The following is a 14565-nucleotide window of genomic DNA, read 5'->3' as shown; positions in this document are numbered from 1 at the left end:
GTCTACAAAGATGAGATGATCTCCATAGTGAAGTAACTAGATTGTGGCTTCTGTCATTTAAATCTAGGATATAGGAGATAGAAGGATGGGTATATTTTTGTCAGTATAACATGCACATCTGTATACTTTATACATCATTTTAAATAAAAATAAGGGAAAGTTTGGTATGTATGTACATATAATTTAAACATTAACTGTAGGAACATACTAGGTGTACACCATATGTAGCTACTTGGTGATCATTGGGTTATTTTTATCAATATAAGCCACCCAAATGGCATGATCAAACAGCATGAATAGATTTCCCTTAATCGGCTATTAAAGATTTTCGTGTCAGTGTCCTTAGCCCGAGGAAAATAGGGATCAAAAGAATATGTAGTTCCTTCATCTACAGTGTAGAATTTGTGTGTTTCAGATATTTAATTCTTACTCAAAGCACTGTTTAGTTTTAGACTCATGAGTGAAATTTTGCTGTTATCTTCAGGCTCCTAACAGTATTGGCTTTGGGAAAGAGAGTGAAAGATCCATGATAATGACCAAATCCATAAGAGATGACATTCCTTCAACCCAAGAGAATCTGGTCAAGTGGGCTTTGGACAATGGCTATAGTCCAGTAACATCATATACAGTGGCTCCTGTGGCTAATAGATTCCATCTTTGGCTTGAAAACAATGGTAAGTGTGATTTTTTTTTTCCCCTGAAGTAAAAATATTCACCAAATGAGGCTTTCTAATGAGGAACTCTCATTTCAGCTTATATGGTGCTGTTGTTCTGTTGTAAATTTTGATGATTCATTTGACCATAAAGCTTAAGGTTATCTAGAATTGTGATAGATTATTTTGAGGAAATGATCTTTGGTACAGATTTTTTGGTAACAGAGTTGATTGCAAGTTGGAGACCTTCATTATAGATCACATAATTCACTGTGATTACATTAAGAACAAATAAGCCTGGCTGCTTCTCTCAGAAGTGCCTACTAATCACTACAGCTGACATACAGCTGTCCCTACTATCGGGGTGAAGTCCTAGGGCAGGCTGTATCTTGGAGGACCATAGTCACCAGGCACTTTTCTCGCTTTCACCAGTGGGCGTACAGGGGTTCTTGCCCCCGTTGGGTGGAGCAGAAAGTGGAATATGAACAGGTTCGTGAGGTTTTTCCAGAGCCTTATAGCTAGTGAGACTCAAATCCCAAGTTTTCTGATCCCCAGACCTGTTCCTTACCTGAGTGATACCACTACCAAGCAAGCATGAGTATGGACCATTTATTCACTGTTTGAGGGGGGAGTTGCTTACCTCTGAGCCTCAGGTTCCTCCTCAGTAATAAGGGAGGAAAAAAAAAAAGGCCCTACCTCAAAGAGTTGTGAAGGTTTCTGTCAATAATACAGATTAAAAACCCTCCAGAGCTCTGATTTCTTTTGGATCCATATGGCTGGGCCATCTCTTTCCAAAAGATAGTATTGAAGGAGAGTTAATGTCCTCTGGTTGTCTTTACTTCCTGCTCCCACTGAGGTGGGCTGACCTCAGGCATTGGCTTTGAGACTGGATATAGACAATAGTGGGAAAAATTTTCTTCCCTAAATTGCTGAAAATAGGACAGAACACTGAGCATTCATTATGTCGAAATATGCCTCTCTCTTTGAAGGAATGTGTGCCTAAGCCGCTTTTTCTTTTCAGGACTAGGTTCTAATAGGCCAGGGTGCCCGGATATCTGTTAGAATTTAGCAGGCAGAAAGGAGGTAGCAAATAATTGTAAATTGCCAATATTGTTTCAAGAAATTAAAGAATTCCTAGATTCAAGGGAGGTATTTCATTGGCACTTGAAGAATATTATTGTCCCTGGGGCACCTGGGTGGCTCAGTGGGTTAAAGCCTCTGCCTTCGGCTCAGGTCATGATCCCAGGGTCTTGGGATCGAGCCCCACATTGGGCTCTCTGCTCAGCAGAGAGCCTGCTTCCCTTCCTCTCTCTCTGCCTGCCTCTCTGCCTACTTGTGATCTCTGTCTGTCAAATAAATAAATATAATCTCTAAAAAAAAAAAAAAAGAATATTATTGTCCCAATAACTTATTCAAATCATAGATTTTTATAGCTTATAGAGCCTTAGAAGCTATCTAGTCCCGTGGTTCTCAACCTTGGGTGTACATTGGACCTATACAGAGAGCTTTAAACATGTTAATGATTAGACGCTGCTCCAGAGAGTCTGATTTTTATTTGACCTGGGGTATAGCCTGGGTATAGGGAATTTTTCTCAGTTCCGAAATGATTTTAATGTTTAGCCAAAATAGAGAACTCTTGGTCTAATACAACCTCAATTTTAAAAATTAGAAAACCAAGACACAGAGAAATAAGCCATTGGCCCAACGCCACTCAGAAAGAACACCAGGACTGGAATTCAAGCTTCCAGATCCCCATCTCCTTTACACGTTGCTTGTTAAGAGTAATTTTACACACACCCATTCTGTGCTAGTTCCTCTTGTTCTTCCTTCTAATGATAATGACTGGGGCCTGGAATCAGATACTGATGATGTTTTGCCTTCTTCTGTCACCCTCAGAGGAAATGAGAGATGAAGAAGTACATACCATCCCTCCTGAGCTACGGATCCTGCTGGACCCTGGCACCCTGCCTGCCCTGGAGAACCCGCCCATCCGAGGAGGGGGAGGCCGCAATGGAGGTTTCCCCTTTCCTTTCCCTGATCTCTCCAGGAGAGGCCAGAGGGAAGGGGAAGAAGATGGGATCCCCCGGCCAAAGGACCCTCTCCTCCCCAGCATACAACTGTTTCCTGATCCCAAAGAGCCCGAGGAGGTGCAGGGGAATGTGGAGATTGCCCTGTCAGTCAAATGTGACAAAGAGAAGATGATCGTAGCTGTAGAAAAAGATTCTTTTCAGGTCAGTGCAATTTCTTAGAGAAGAGAAAGCCACCTCCTTTCCCATCTTGCCCCAGTGTGTGTTAGTTATTTCCTTCTCCCTCTTTCACTTTTGAACTCTGGGGACTTGATACTGTTTGCTCAGTTGGATGGACTCACTTCCCCTTGGCTGTGATTCTCACTTGGGTCCTGTTGTTCTCAATTGAGGGGGGTTCCAGATCCTCGTGTGTCAATATTTTGATATTGAATTTCCAAGGCCAACAAATACAATCCTTGGTAGGTTGGGAGGAAGCAAGCGGGGAGGGGAAATGCAGGCCTCCAGCCACCAACACTGTATGGGGAGATGGGGCAAAACGTGCTCCCTTTGTGCGGCAGATCTGCCTGTGGGCCCCCCTTTTACGTCTTTGGTGGTGGTTGTTTCAGGCCAACAGCTACTCAGGGATGGAGCTCACCCTGTTGGATCCTACCTGTAAGGCCACGATGAATGGCACCCACTTCATTCTGGAGTCTCCGCTGAACGGCTGTGGTACTCGGCACCGGCGATCAGCCCCAGATGGTGTGGTTTACTATAACTCCGTGAGTGTTCTCCAAAACAAATCTTGGCCCTTTGCCAGAGCCTTGCTGAGTATTACCTTAAAAATAGCCTTCGAGGGCGCCTGGGTGGCTCAGCGGGTTAAGCTGCTGCCTTTGGCTCAGGTCATGATTCCAGGGTCCTGGGATCGAGTCCCACGTCGGGCTCTCTGCTCAGCAGGGAGCTTGCTTCCCTCTCACTCTCTCTCCCTGCCTCTTTGCCTACTTGTGATCTCTCTCTATCAAATAAATAAATAAAATCTTTAAAAAAAAAAAAAATAACCTTCGAGTTTCTATGACCATGAGCAGGGGCATATACCCCAGGCCTAAACAAAGCCAAGCGCCAGTTCTTAACAAAATGGGATGTACTTTGACCCTCAGTTGTCTACACAACTGAGCTAACCAGCTCTGTGGTCTCTGTGGCCTTGTTTGAGTCTTGTCCAGAGGTGGGAGGGCTTCTCCCTTCCTCATGAACAGAAGAACCAAGGGAAATCTGAAAAGGGTCCTCAGGAAATGATTATTTAGTCTCTCTCTACCTCTGAAAAAGATCCTAAACTGAAGCAAATCTCCTACTTTCGACATTATGCAGAGAGAGATTACATAGATTCCCCCGACGGTAGTCCACTGCAATAGCTAACCTACACTTTCCAGAAATCATCCTTGTCAGCTCATTCATCTGAATCTTTTTTCTTCCGATTAAGTCTGTTCTTGCAGAAATACACACTAGGCTGTGACTTCTAAAAGAATTTGAAACATGAAATTTCAAAAGCACTTCATAATGTTAGTTTTGCAGTTCAGGTCATACTTCTGTCAGTAAAAATAAGGCTTATAAATCCCCGAGTTCAGTTTTGGCACAGGACAGGGAGGGTGCGACTGTCATTCGTGTCCGTCCTACTGCCCTGCAGTAGATACACTTGACCCATCCAGAAGAAAGACTGGAGATCAGGTATTTTGTCAGTGTGGCTTACATGAGCACTCACTCTCCTGTGGACCCAAGTTTATTATTCTTCAGACTCAGAGTGTTTGAGCTGGAAAGAACCTTAAGATGATCTCATTCAACTTCCTCATTTCACAGGTGAGGAAATTGAACTGCCAGGAGTTAAGAGACTTGCTTAGATTTGAGGAACTAGTTAAGGGCAGAGCCAGGACTGAATCCAGCTTCCTGACCTCCCCTCCACTAATCTTTCCCCTACACCAGGCTGGCTGGCCCAGCTCATGCCCCTTTGTTACTGGAATAATTTATTAGTCGTTGACCTCTATGATGAACACCCTCCTGCCAATTCCAACACTAATTTTCTTACATTATCCAGTTTTCCCAGATATAATGAATGGTATATATTACTGATATTCTTCATTTTGGAATTTTAAATTTATGGCTAAATTAACACCAATAAGAGGCTATGGTAATCTGTTAAGTTTAAAAAGAAAAAGGTAACTTCTGGCTCAGGAGAGAAAGGTATATCTTAAGCCCTTGAAATCCTTTTCTTCTCATGGGTATGATGATGATACCTAGAGCAAGCAATGTCCTAGGTCCTTGGCTTCAGTTCCATCAATACTTCCTTCTGTGGAACTGGTAAAGAATGGAGAGGTGGTTTTCCTACATTCTCTTCCCATTCTGCTCCCTTCAGTGATTATTGTAGCTGTTCCAATTACAACTGTAGCAATTTTCTGACTTAGTATATATTTTTGTTTTGCACCATATTCAGCAGTCTGAGCCCATGAAACAAAACCAAACAAAAAATGTGGCTATTCTATAAATGCAAAGAAATTGGGGTTTTATTTATGGAGTCATGGTCCTCAGGTGAATTTTTCATGTTGCCTAGAACTAACCTAGGAATAGTCATTTCAGCTAACATTAAGATAGATTGTCATAGATAAAAACATGATTCTTTCCTGCATCCGTACACCACACACAAATGTACGGGGGAGGAAATGAGGAAAAGATAGACGAGTACAGAGAAAAATTGAGGAGACTGGCTCAATAGTAAACATTAGGTACTTTGTTTCTAACTCAAACTTTATACAAATCTTGATGGATACAAATAAGAAAAGCTCTTTAAATTAGTCAGTCTTAGTATTTGTTAGTATTTTTGATGTAAAGAAAAGCCCTCTAAGAAGAAACCCCTTCCCTCCAGTGTAGACTGGCCTACTGACAGCCCCATTCAGCCCTATTTCGGTAATTGGCATTTTCCCACTGTTTGAAACAAGTCTTATTTTTTCACAAGGAAAAATACATATTTTAGTTCAAGTCTTAATTTGAACATATGTTGGGTTTATCTTTAATTTTAATCTCTCTGAAGGTAAAAATCCTCAGAAAACATGGAGTTTTTGAGGTTTTTTTAAGTTCAGATTTTCAGTTGGCATCTGAATTATACATGGGTGTTTGTGTGAGGTAGAACCAAATCATGTGTTTTGGTGTTTTAACAACACTCTCTGTGCTTTCTTTGCCTTTTAGATTGTGATACAGGTTCCATCGCCCGGAGATAGTAGTGGCTGGCCAGATGGTTACGAAGATTTGGAGTCAGGGGATAATGGATTTCCGGGAGATATGGATGAAGGAGATACCTCCTTCAGTCGACCTGAAGTTGTCGTGGTATGTGTTGGTTTGCAGCAGGTAGTTTGTGAGAATGTTGTCTTTTTGGTTAGCTTTAGTTAGGGACTATTGAGTGGGGGACGGTGAGGGAAATGGATGTTAAAGACCAAAGCTTACTAAGTTCCGGGGTCTTCACCCTTCATTTCACTGTGATTTATCTCTGTTTTGTTTGTTTGTTTGCTTTCCCCAGTTTAATTGCAGCCTGCGGCAGGTGGGGAATCCCAGTAGCTTCCAGGACCCACCCAACAGAAACATCACTTTCAACATGGAGCTGTACAACACTGACCTCTTTCTCGTGCCCTCTCAGGGGGTCTTCTCTGTGGCAGAGAACGGACACATTTATGTTGAGGTATGAGACCTGGACATTAGCCTTGGGCTTTTAGGTTGGGGCGGAATCGTCATAGCTCCTGGAGCAGAGCCAAGGCGCTTGCTGGAGAAGCCCTCCCCGTGTTCTTCCCCGCAGCCCTCAACCAGCTCTGGGGGAGGGCTGGGCTCAGAAAATGCATCCAGGTTGATTTCTGACCAAAGAGAGACATTGCAGGATTTGGTACATGAGGAGAGTGTTTTACAGATGAATGCTTTTTAAAAATCGGTGGTGTGAATTCTGCTAATAAAGTCCTTTTCTTGTTTGTCCTTAGCATTTTTGGAACAGGGATTCAATAGTTGCAGTGTTAGGGCTAACCAGGAATATTTCACACCAAAGGCAGATGCTTAACTGACTGAGCCAGGCTTCCCGAGACAAGTCTATTGTATCCTCATTTTAGGGGTAAGGAAACTGAGGCACAAACTCGTTTAAGATCACAGTTAGTATCCGGTGGATTCCAGAGTCCGGTCCATACTCAGGTTGTCCAGCTCGAGAGTCCACAGTATTACGCGCTAGATGCTACCATCATTTAACCTCCAAGTGCCATTTAAAGAGGAGAAAATGTGACCTCTTAGCAGTGCAAATATCCAGGTTCAGATTAGATTCTAGAAAAAGATAAATATCTTTATGGCCCCAGGACATCTGTTGGTCGTCTAGTTTTGGGCTTAAACTGCGAGCTGGTGTTCTGCTTCACTGTAGGAGGAGTAAGAAGCTCACGGGGTCGAAATGGGATACTTCCATACGTTGCAAGTGACTTCAGAGCACATATTTCTATTTCAGAAAGATAAATAACTCTCACATTTGTTCAGATTCTGGGATAGAGCCCACTGGCTCTCGACATTTTCCTGGATCTCTCCTCTTTTTTGATTCCCTGTTTTGAGAGGTCTTCTCTTTCTTTGGGTATACCTTCTTTCAGTACTGGGGAAAATATGCTGCTTTCTACATGCTGTTCCTAATTAGAGATCTCTTCTTATCCAAGATCATTATTTTCTTCTTGCATTTCTGGCTGCACAATCCACATGTGTGTATTTGGGCAGTGCTGACTCTGCACTGTGCCCTGGATTTTAGGGGCCCTGCTTAACTGGGGTTTGTTCTTTTCCAAACGTGGACCTGGCTCGGCTAATTCATGTCTTTGCTGCTGTGTGCTAATCACTGACCGATCTTCCTCCTGTATCCTACCCTGGTGGAAATTTGGTTTTTCTCCCCAGTCTACCCAGTGCTGCTTACTTGAAATTCTTTTTTTCACTTATTTTCACGTTTATATCTTTTCACATATCATTTGTATTTTTCATAGTTAAAGTTAGGCAAAGACATTGTCAAATGATGACAAAGAAATGGACTGAATCTTTTTGCTACCATTTTAAATACCAAATGTATTGAGAATTTGAGGAGGGTAGTATATGTTTCAAACAGCTTTATTTTAAAGTTGTTTAAATCCACCTAAAAGAGAGACTCTGTAAATATTTTGCAAAATAAGGTAGCAACCCACACCTAATCTTTGTTTCTATTTGGAGTCTAATGCTGGTAGGAAAATTTTTAAATTTAAGGTAGGTAAAACTCACCGAATTATTGGCTTGGTCTGAAGAACTGTTTCCAAGTTTCTTGTCCCAGCCATCCTAGCACAGCCCCAGAACCATGTTCCTTCTAGACCATATCCTTTCCTTTAATCCAAGACATCATCGATTTTGCCACCTGGTCTTTGGTCATCTCTAGGTGATGGTTGGTCACACAATGGCAGCTTTTCTGTTAGTTCATTTGTCTTGGGGAATTAAAAAGAACTGTTGGTAACCCCCTAAATTCAAATCTAGAATAGTACTGCTAGTTAGAGCTGTCATGTATTGACTAGCTGGGAACTGTGTTGCTTGTGTAATTGTGACTTTACAGATCCTCACAATAACTGATCTAGATTTACCTTTCTCATAGGTATTGGTGCCCTTCTTCTGTATGGGAGGAAACTGAGGCTCAGAATTCACAGGGCATGAGCCACACGATTTCCTGGGGCCCTTCTCCCCCTGAGACCTATAGTTCTTCTAGGACTTATTTTCAGACCATTTTATTTTTTACAAGATTTATCTATTTATCGGAGTGGGAGAGGGGTAGAGGAAGAGAGAAGGGAATCCAACCAAGCTCCACACTCAACGCAGAGTCCAGTGCGGGGTTCGACCTCACAACCCTGAGATCACGACCTGAGCTAAAACCAAGAGGTAGCCTCTTAACTGACTGTGCCCACTCCTCCCTACCCCGAGCAGGCCATTTTACAGTAAAAGACTTGCTGATACTATTTTTTCCTCTAAAACAACTTTTTGGGATACCCTAGCGTTCTACCAGAATATACTTTCTTTGAAATTTAAGAAAAGATTTACATTTTTTACTCTGCATGTTTGCTCTTTGGGTTATGAGTTCTTGTTAAAGGGCACTTTTTAGTAATACAATATATGTAATTTACCATTGTTTCCAGATAAAATATCTTATTTTTCAGAAATATTGGCAAAATAAAGATGTGTGAATATTTACAGACTCCCAAACACTACTTCCTAGCAAGATTTCTCACCAGGTGTTCTCCTAAGGCCACATCGTAGGTTTAGTTGACTTGACGCTGTGGCTACAGTGAAATAGTAAAGAGAAAATGGGCTAGAGGTCAGAAGACCTGAGTTTAAGGCTTGGTTTTATCCAGTGCTTCCAAGGTAGAATTTTGAACACGTCGTCTATCCTGTATGTTCATTTTTTCCTCCATTTATCAAAAGGAGATGAAACCATTTATCTCACCAGATTGTTCAGATGGTTTGAGCTTTAAGGCACCACAAAGTGATATGATAACAATCATCTTCATTGCTGAGTGTCTTGTAGTTAACCACGGAGGCATCTTTTAAAATAGTGCTGTGTCCTCAGAGCCCCATGCGATGTCAGGGGTTTCCCCTGGGTTCTCAGAATGGAAAGTGTGTTTATATATCCACGCCTTTTGAAAGGATTCTGGGGCTATTGGCTTATGGTTAAGGACTAACTTTATTTCTAAAGTGTTTAAGTTTATTTTGATCCTAAGTTTAGTCAAGGAATGAGGCATGTGGGGAAAGGCAGTTCACGCAGCAATCCATGTGTCACCAAATGGAGAATCCACTCTGGCCTGGGGATTTTAGCTGAGTTCAGGATAGTTGAGGTTTGAATTCTGTTTATACTTGGCCAAACACCACTTCCTGTTTCTAAAGAAAAGAACCTTAACAAGGTTTGGACATAGCCCATACAAATGTTTTGTAAGAGGGAAGTATAATGAGTTGGAAACATTTCCAGATTAGATTTCCCTTAAAATACCCTTGGGCTTAAAGAGTGAAGGGAGAGTACTTGGCAAGGACTAGTTTGGACCTGTGAGCAGCTAGGACACTTTGCCAGGCTTGTGATCGCCACCAGATCACAACGGTCCCTGACACCAAACCCCAGAGGCAGCTCTGCCTGCTTGCAATGAAGCAGGACTTGAGAGGAATCTGTAGGTTTGTTGCAGTGTTGTAGGCTCATTCTGGCTCATGGCAGTTTAGAAGTTCAGTCCTCTCTGCCTGGGTTAAATAGATTCTGCCTCTGTACTTTATTTTTTGAGTAGTTCTGAAGAATAGCTTGCTTTACAGGTGGTACACCATTGAGATATGACTCGGTATTATGACATTTGGGGCTTCGCCTGTTGGTGTTTTGTTTATTTTGGAAAATCCACTTTAGGTGCATGCCATGCTTTTTTTTTTTTTTTTTTTTAATCTCCCAGAGGACTTATGGAAGGTTAAAGAGACTTAATTCATCTTGTATTGGACTCTTTCAGACTGGCATTTGAACTAAATAATTCACTGTCATCCGTACCAAGTCTAGATGGGAGACATCTTTTTTCAATGAGTATATGTTACTTTTGTAATTAGAAAGGAGATGAGATAAGTATGTCATGAAAATCAAGCCATGTCCCTCATCAGAAGCACCGTGTAGCCTAAAGTGGAAGTAACAGGCCCGCTTGCTTCTGATTGGTCTTTCTGTTCTTTTGTAGGTGTCTGTCACTAAGGCTGACCAAGAATTGGGATTTGCCATCCAGACATGCTTTATCTCTCCATATTCAAACCCTGATAGGATGTCCGATTACACCATCATTGAAAACATTTGTCCAAAAGATGAATCTGTGAAATTTTACAATCCCAAGAGGGTGCACTTTCCAGTCCCGCAAGCTGAGGTGGACAAGAAGCGGTTCAGCTTTGTGTTTAAGTCCATTTTCAACACCTCACTGCTCTTTCTACAATGTGAGCTCACGTTGTGCACCAAGAAGGAAAAGGACCCCCAGAAGTTACCTAAGGTGAGCGGGCCTTCATCCATCTCTATGTTATTTTGACATTTTTAGGTGAGGCAGTGACCTGCCGGAGAAGTTTAATCACGAGTTATTGCAGGTTGAGGTTTTTGGTTTGGGAACTGCCCAACCGAAGTAATAAAATCTGTGTTAGCAGGGAACCGGGAGTTTTATTGAGTCTTAGAGAATAAATCCCGACAGTATGACTTTTTTTTTCCATGCATGCTACTTAGTAGTATCTTTCAAATGATAAATCAAGACTGTTTTCCATGAGGGAGAGGTCTGGCTTTATCTTTGCAGTTCGGATAGTGTGCAGCGCCAGAAGCACAGAGAGCTGAAAGGACAAGTTCAGTGTGAGGATTAATTTTCTCAGGTCCCGCTGAGACCTGTATTGCAATTGTTTTTTGACCTTCTGTGTGTGAATTATAAGGTTGACTTGTCTCAGGAGGACTTCTAATGGAAACTAACAAACATTTTAATTTTTCTCAGCTTCGTATTGGCTCATTGTGTTTGCCTCCTATCCCTCCCCATATTAAACATTCTGTTGCCACAACAGAAACCAGAACACTTTGACCTCACTGGAGTGACTGTGTAGGGGAGAGTCTGCGGGGTTAATGACGATACCTCATTAGTTGGGCCTGGTGCGAGAAAGGTGTCTTCTGCCATAGTTTTGTGTCTGTGATCTGCCATGATTATTTATAATTCCATATATGCATTTTTTTGCAATTATCTCACACAGTGTCAGCTGACTTATAAGACTTTTGTAGTCACATATCCATCAGTGTCTAAAACTGATGATTGATCCGTATCAATAAATGTATGTATGGAATTCTCTCTTAATATGTAGGTTGTACGATAGGGGGACAGAGGGAGGAGGAATAATTACATTATTGGGGCTAGATAACCACTAATCTGAATGCTTTACACTGTTACATTCCCCTGGGCATCCATTTCTCTGACAACACCAAAGAAAAATTTATACTGGGTATGAAAATGTTGCAAATCTGGTCATAATCATTTGGGAGCATGAATGTGTAAGATGATTCAGACCATGTTCTTTAGGTTGCTTTTGGCAATATGGATGCTGTAGCCTTTGCCTTCCAGTGGCCATCAGTGGACTGTGGCAGAGGGTCACTGAATGCTTGGCTGGGAGACACAGCTGCTCCCTGCAGCTGGAAGATGACTTTAAGGAACGAGGGATTTAGGAGGGGAGGCCTGGCGGTTACTCTAGGAGTCTTCATGGGTGGCTTGGTTGTTACCTCTCTCTGAGCCTGGCCTGGCACCACCCGTAGCATGTTAGCGTGTAAAAATTAACCCTAGTGTTTCCTTCCACAACATTCTGCAGAGAGCTCTAAGTCTCAGTGGATGACATGGGATGGGACCCTGAAGTCCCGACTTAAACCCAAGGCACGAAAAACTAGAAGGAGCATGGGGACTGAGAAGGATGGCTTGCTGCTTACTAACAGAACTTGAAGCAAGTCCCCTGACCTCTGAGAGTCTGCATGGCCTCACCTGTAAGAGTGAAGTACGAGTGCCTGACTCCTCTCAAGAGCAGAGTAGCGACGGAGGTAGTAGGTGTGACAACAGTCCACAGTCCACCGTTGATAAAGCAGTGGCTTCCGATAAGCTATTACCACTGTCTTTGTGTTTACTGCTCCTGGTTAATATCTCCACAGCTCTAGTGACTTCTCAGATGATAGAGCCAAAGAGTCTTTCCAGGAGGAGTTCTCAATGATCGTTGAGTCCAGTCCTGCCCTTAGCTGAGTAAACGAAGGCCGGAGTTGGGTATCTTGTCGGGTTGAGCAGTGAGTTGGACGTACACTCATTTAGCCCTTAATTAACTGAAGAACTAACGGCACAGAAAGAAGGCTTTTCCTAAAATGTAAATCTTTGCAATAATGAGGTCTTTCTGTTGTTTCCCGGTGCAAGAGGCTTGTGTGTTAAAAACTTTCCCTGGGTTTTGAGGGAGAGGGAGGGGTTGTCTTCCTACATTATGTTGCTCAGAGCAGCAGTGACAATAAAGTCAAAACACTGCTCTTTTGTGATTGGAAATTTACTGGCTTTGGGGGATGGCTTGCTCTAGGCTCTTTGAAGGATAGATCTGTTTCTTCACAACAAAAGCAGGTAGATGTCTTGAGTTTTACCTATTGATGAGCGTAGACAAGGAACTACAGTTCTTTGAAAGAAAAAGGGACTGGACTGTGATCACTTTTTAAAAACAGGTAAACAAGGCTTGGGCATGCTAATTCTAATTTGGAGGCCTGAAAATAACTGGAAGTAGCTGATCTCATGGTCTCCACACCTGGGTACGGGTCCCCAGGGCTCCAGTTTGGAACTCTGTAGCTGACGACCCTGGAAAGCTTCATTTTCAATGAGTCAATACTAGGATTTAAAAAATCAAACAAACGGGACACCGTGATTATCTTTTTGGACAAGACATGTAGAATCTGTCACTTTCGTAATGTAGCACGTGACGTTTCCCACAAGCACAAATCACAAACAGGAACCATTTTTGTGAAGCTGGCTTGGTGAAGGGCCAACACTTATCATGTAGTTTCTTTACTTTTCAGACTAAATAATGCTAAAACCTCTGGTTGTTTTGTGGGAAGATGGGGAAGAAAGGCAGTGGTTATAAGCCATCCAGTGATATTTGAATCTTCCAAGTGCAGCTGAGACTGTATCTGCGGGGTCTGCCACTCGTCTCCCGGATTATTTATGGTTCTTTGGAAAACCCCCAGATCTCCTGTTTTTCTGTGGTAAACAGCTGGGAACTGTCTGATAAGGGGCACAGGACAACTGTGCAGGCTGGGCTGGTGCAGGGCTCCTCAGAGTGACCCCTGACCCTCTTTGCTTCTCTGCAGTGTGTGCCCCCGGACGAAGCCTGCACCTCACTGGACGCCTCAATGATCTGGGCCATGATGCAAAATAAGAAGACATTCACCAAGCCCCTCGCTGTGATCCACCAGGCTAAAGGTGCGTTTTGGGAGGCTCAGTCAGAGATGAGGGGCCTGAGGGCTGCTCATTTTAAGAAGCTCCAGTATTAAAACAATTAAAATGAAGCAGCTCCAGCACAGTAAATTAAAATACAGTTGTATTCGAAAGAGACATTAAAGGCTGGGCTCCTACGTGGCTCAGTTGGCTAAGCATCTGACTTCAGCTCAGGTCATGATCTCAGTGTCATGGGATCAAGTCCTGAGTTGGGCTGCCTGCTCAGCAGGGAGTCTGCTTCTCCCTCTCCCTCTGCCCCACCCCCTGCTCATGTGCTCTCTCTAAAATAAATGAATAAATAAATGAATAAATGAATAAATAAAACAAACCCTTAAGGGCCAATTAGTAACTTTAGAAAAGGATTTTTGCCAAAGGAGCCTTTTATTTAGTTGGGTCTATTCTGCCATATGGCTAAGTTATTAGTGATAGGTTTGCCAGTGATTTCCTCTTTAAATATTAGATCAGAGTCAAAGTTGTCCCTATCCCAATGTCATTCTCCCTTGCCATTCAGACATATTCCTCAAGTAAGCAAGAAAAGCTCTGAGTTCCTCCTCGCATACCAGGATTGAACAGCCCACAGCCCATCTTTCGTGATCTCCTGGCAGTGTTTGTGCTGAGTAGAAGCAGTCCCAGGGCATCGCTATCGCAGATGCCTTTGGTCGGGGAGGGTGTTGTGTATGTGAATACCATCCATCTTGGTCAGAGCAGAAGAAAGGTTGAGAGCCACTGTCCAAATGCATTTTTGTAATTCAGGTTTCCGAATTGTACACAGTCACATTTGTTGCTTGAAGCGAAAGGTGTCTCCTCCTACACACACACACACACACACACACAGAAGCATTCGGCAGTCTGCACTTTCTTGTAGGAGGAAAGGAAGGATGC

The 14565-nt window shown here is 42.7% G+C and overlaps 1 protein-coding gene across 2 annotated transcripts in view; it reads left to right on the top strand.

The window, feature by feature from the left end:
• The window catches only part of TGFBR3 (transforming growth factor beta receptor 3), a 203270-nt gene that overhangs the window by 163374 nt on the left and 25331 nt on the right, over positions 1 to 14565 (top strand). For both annotated transcript variants that reach the window (XM_032867117.1, XM_032867116.1), the window contains exons 8-14: positions 485 to 674; positions 2550 to 2884; positions 3286 to 3438; positions 5888 to 6025; positions 6216 to 6374; positions 10405 to 10704; positions 13557 to 13668. In XM_032867117.1, coding sequence (XP_032723008.1) covers positions 485 to 674; positions 2550 to 2884; positions 3286 to 3438; positions 5888 to 6025; positions 6216 to 6374; positions 10405 to 10704; positions 13557 to 13668 — 1387 coding nt within the window. The remainder of the gene's footprint in view (positions 1 to 484; positions 675 to 2549; positions 2885 to 3285; positions 3439 to 5887; positions 6026 to 6215; positions 6375 to 10404; positions 10705 to 13556; positions 13669 to 14565) is intronic.

Source organism: Lontra canadensis, unplaced genomic scaffold, assembly GCF_010015895.1.
Source record: "Lontra canadensis isolate GAN:19392208 unplaced genomic scaffold, GSC_riverotter_1.0 scaffold33, whole genome shotgun sequence".
Classification (NCBI taxonomy): Eukaryota; Metazoa; Chordata; class Mammalia; order Carnivora; family Mustelidae; genus Lontra; species Lontra canadensis.
The sequence above is the reverse complement of the archived record's forward strand: the minus strand, read 5'-3'. Positions and strand labels throughout refer to the sequence as shown.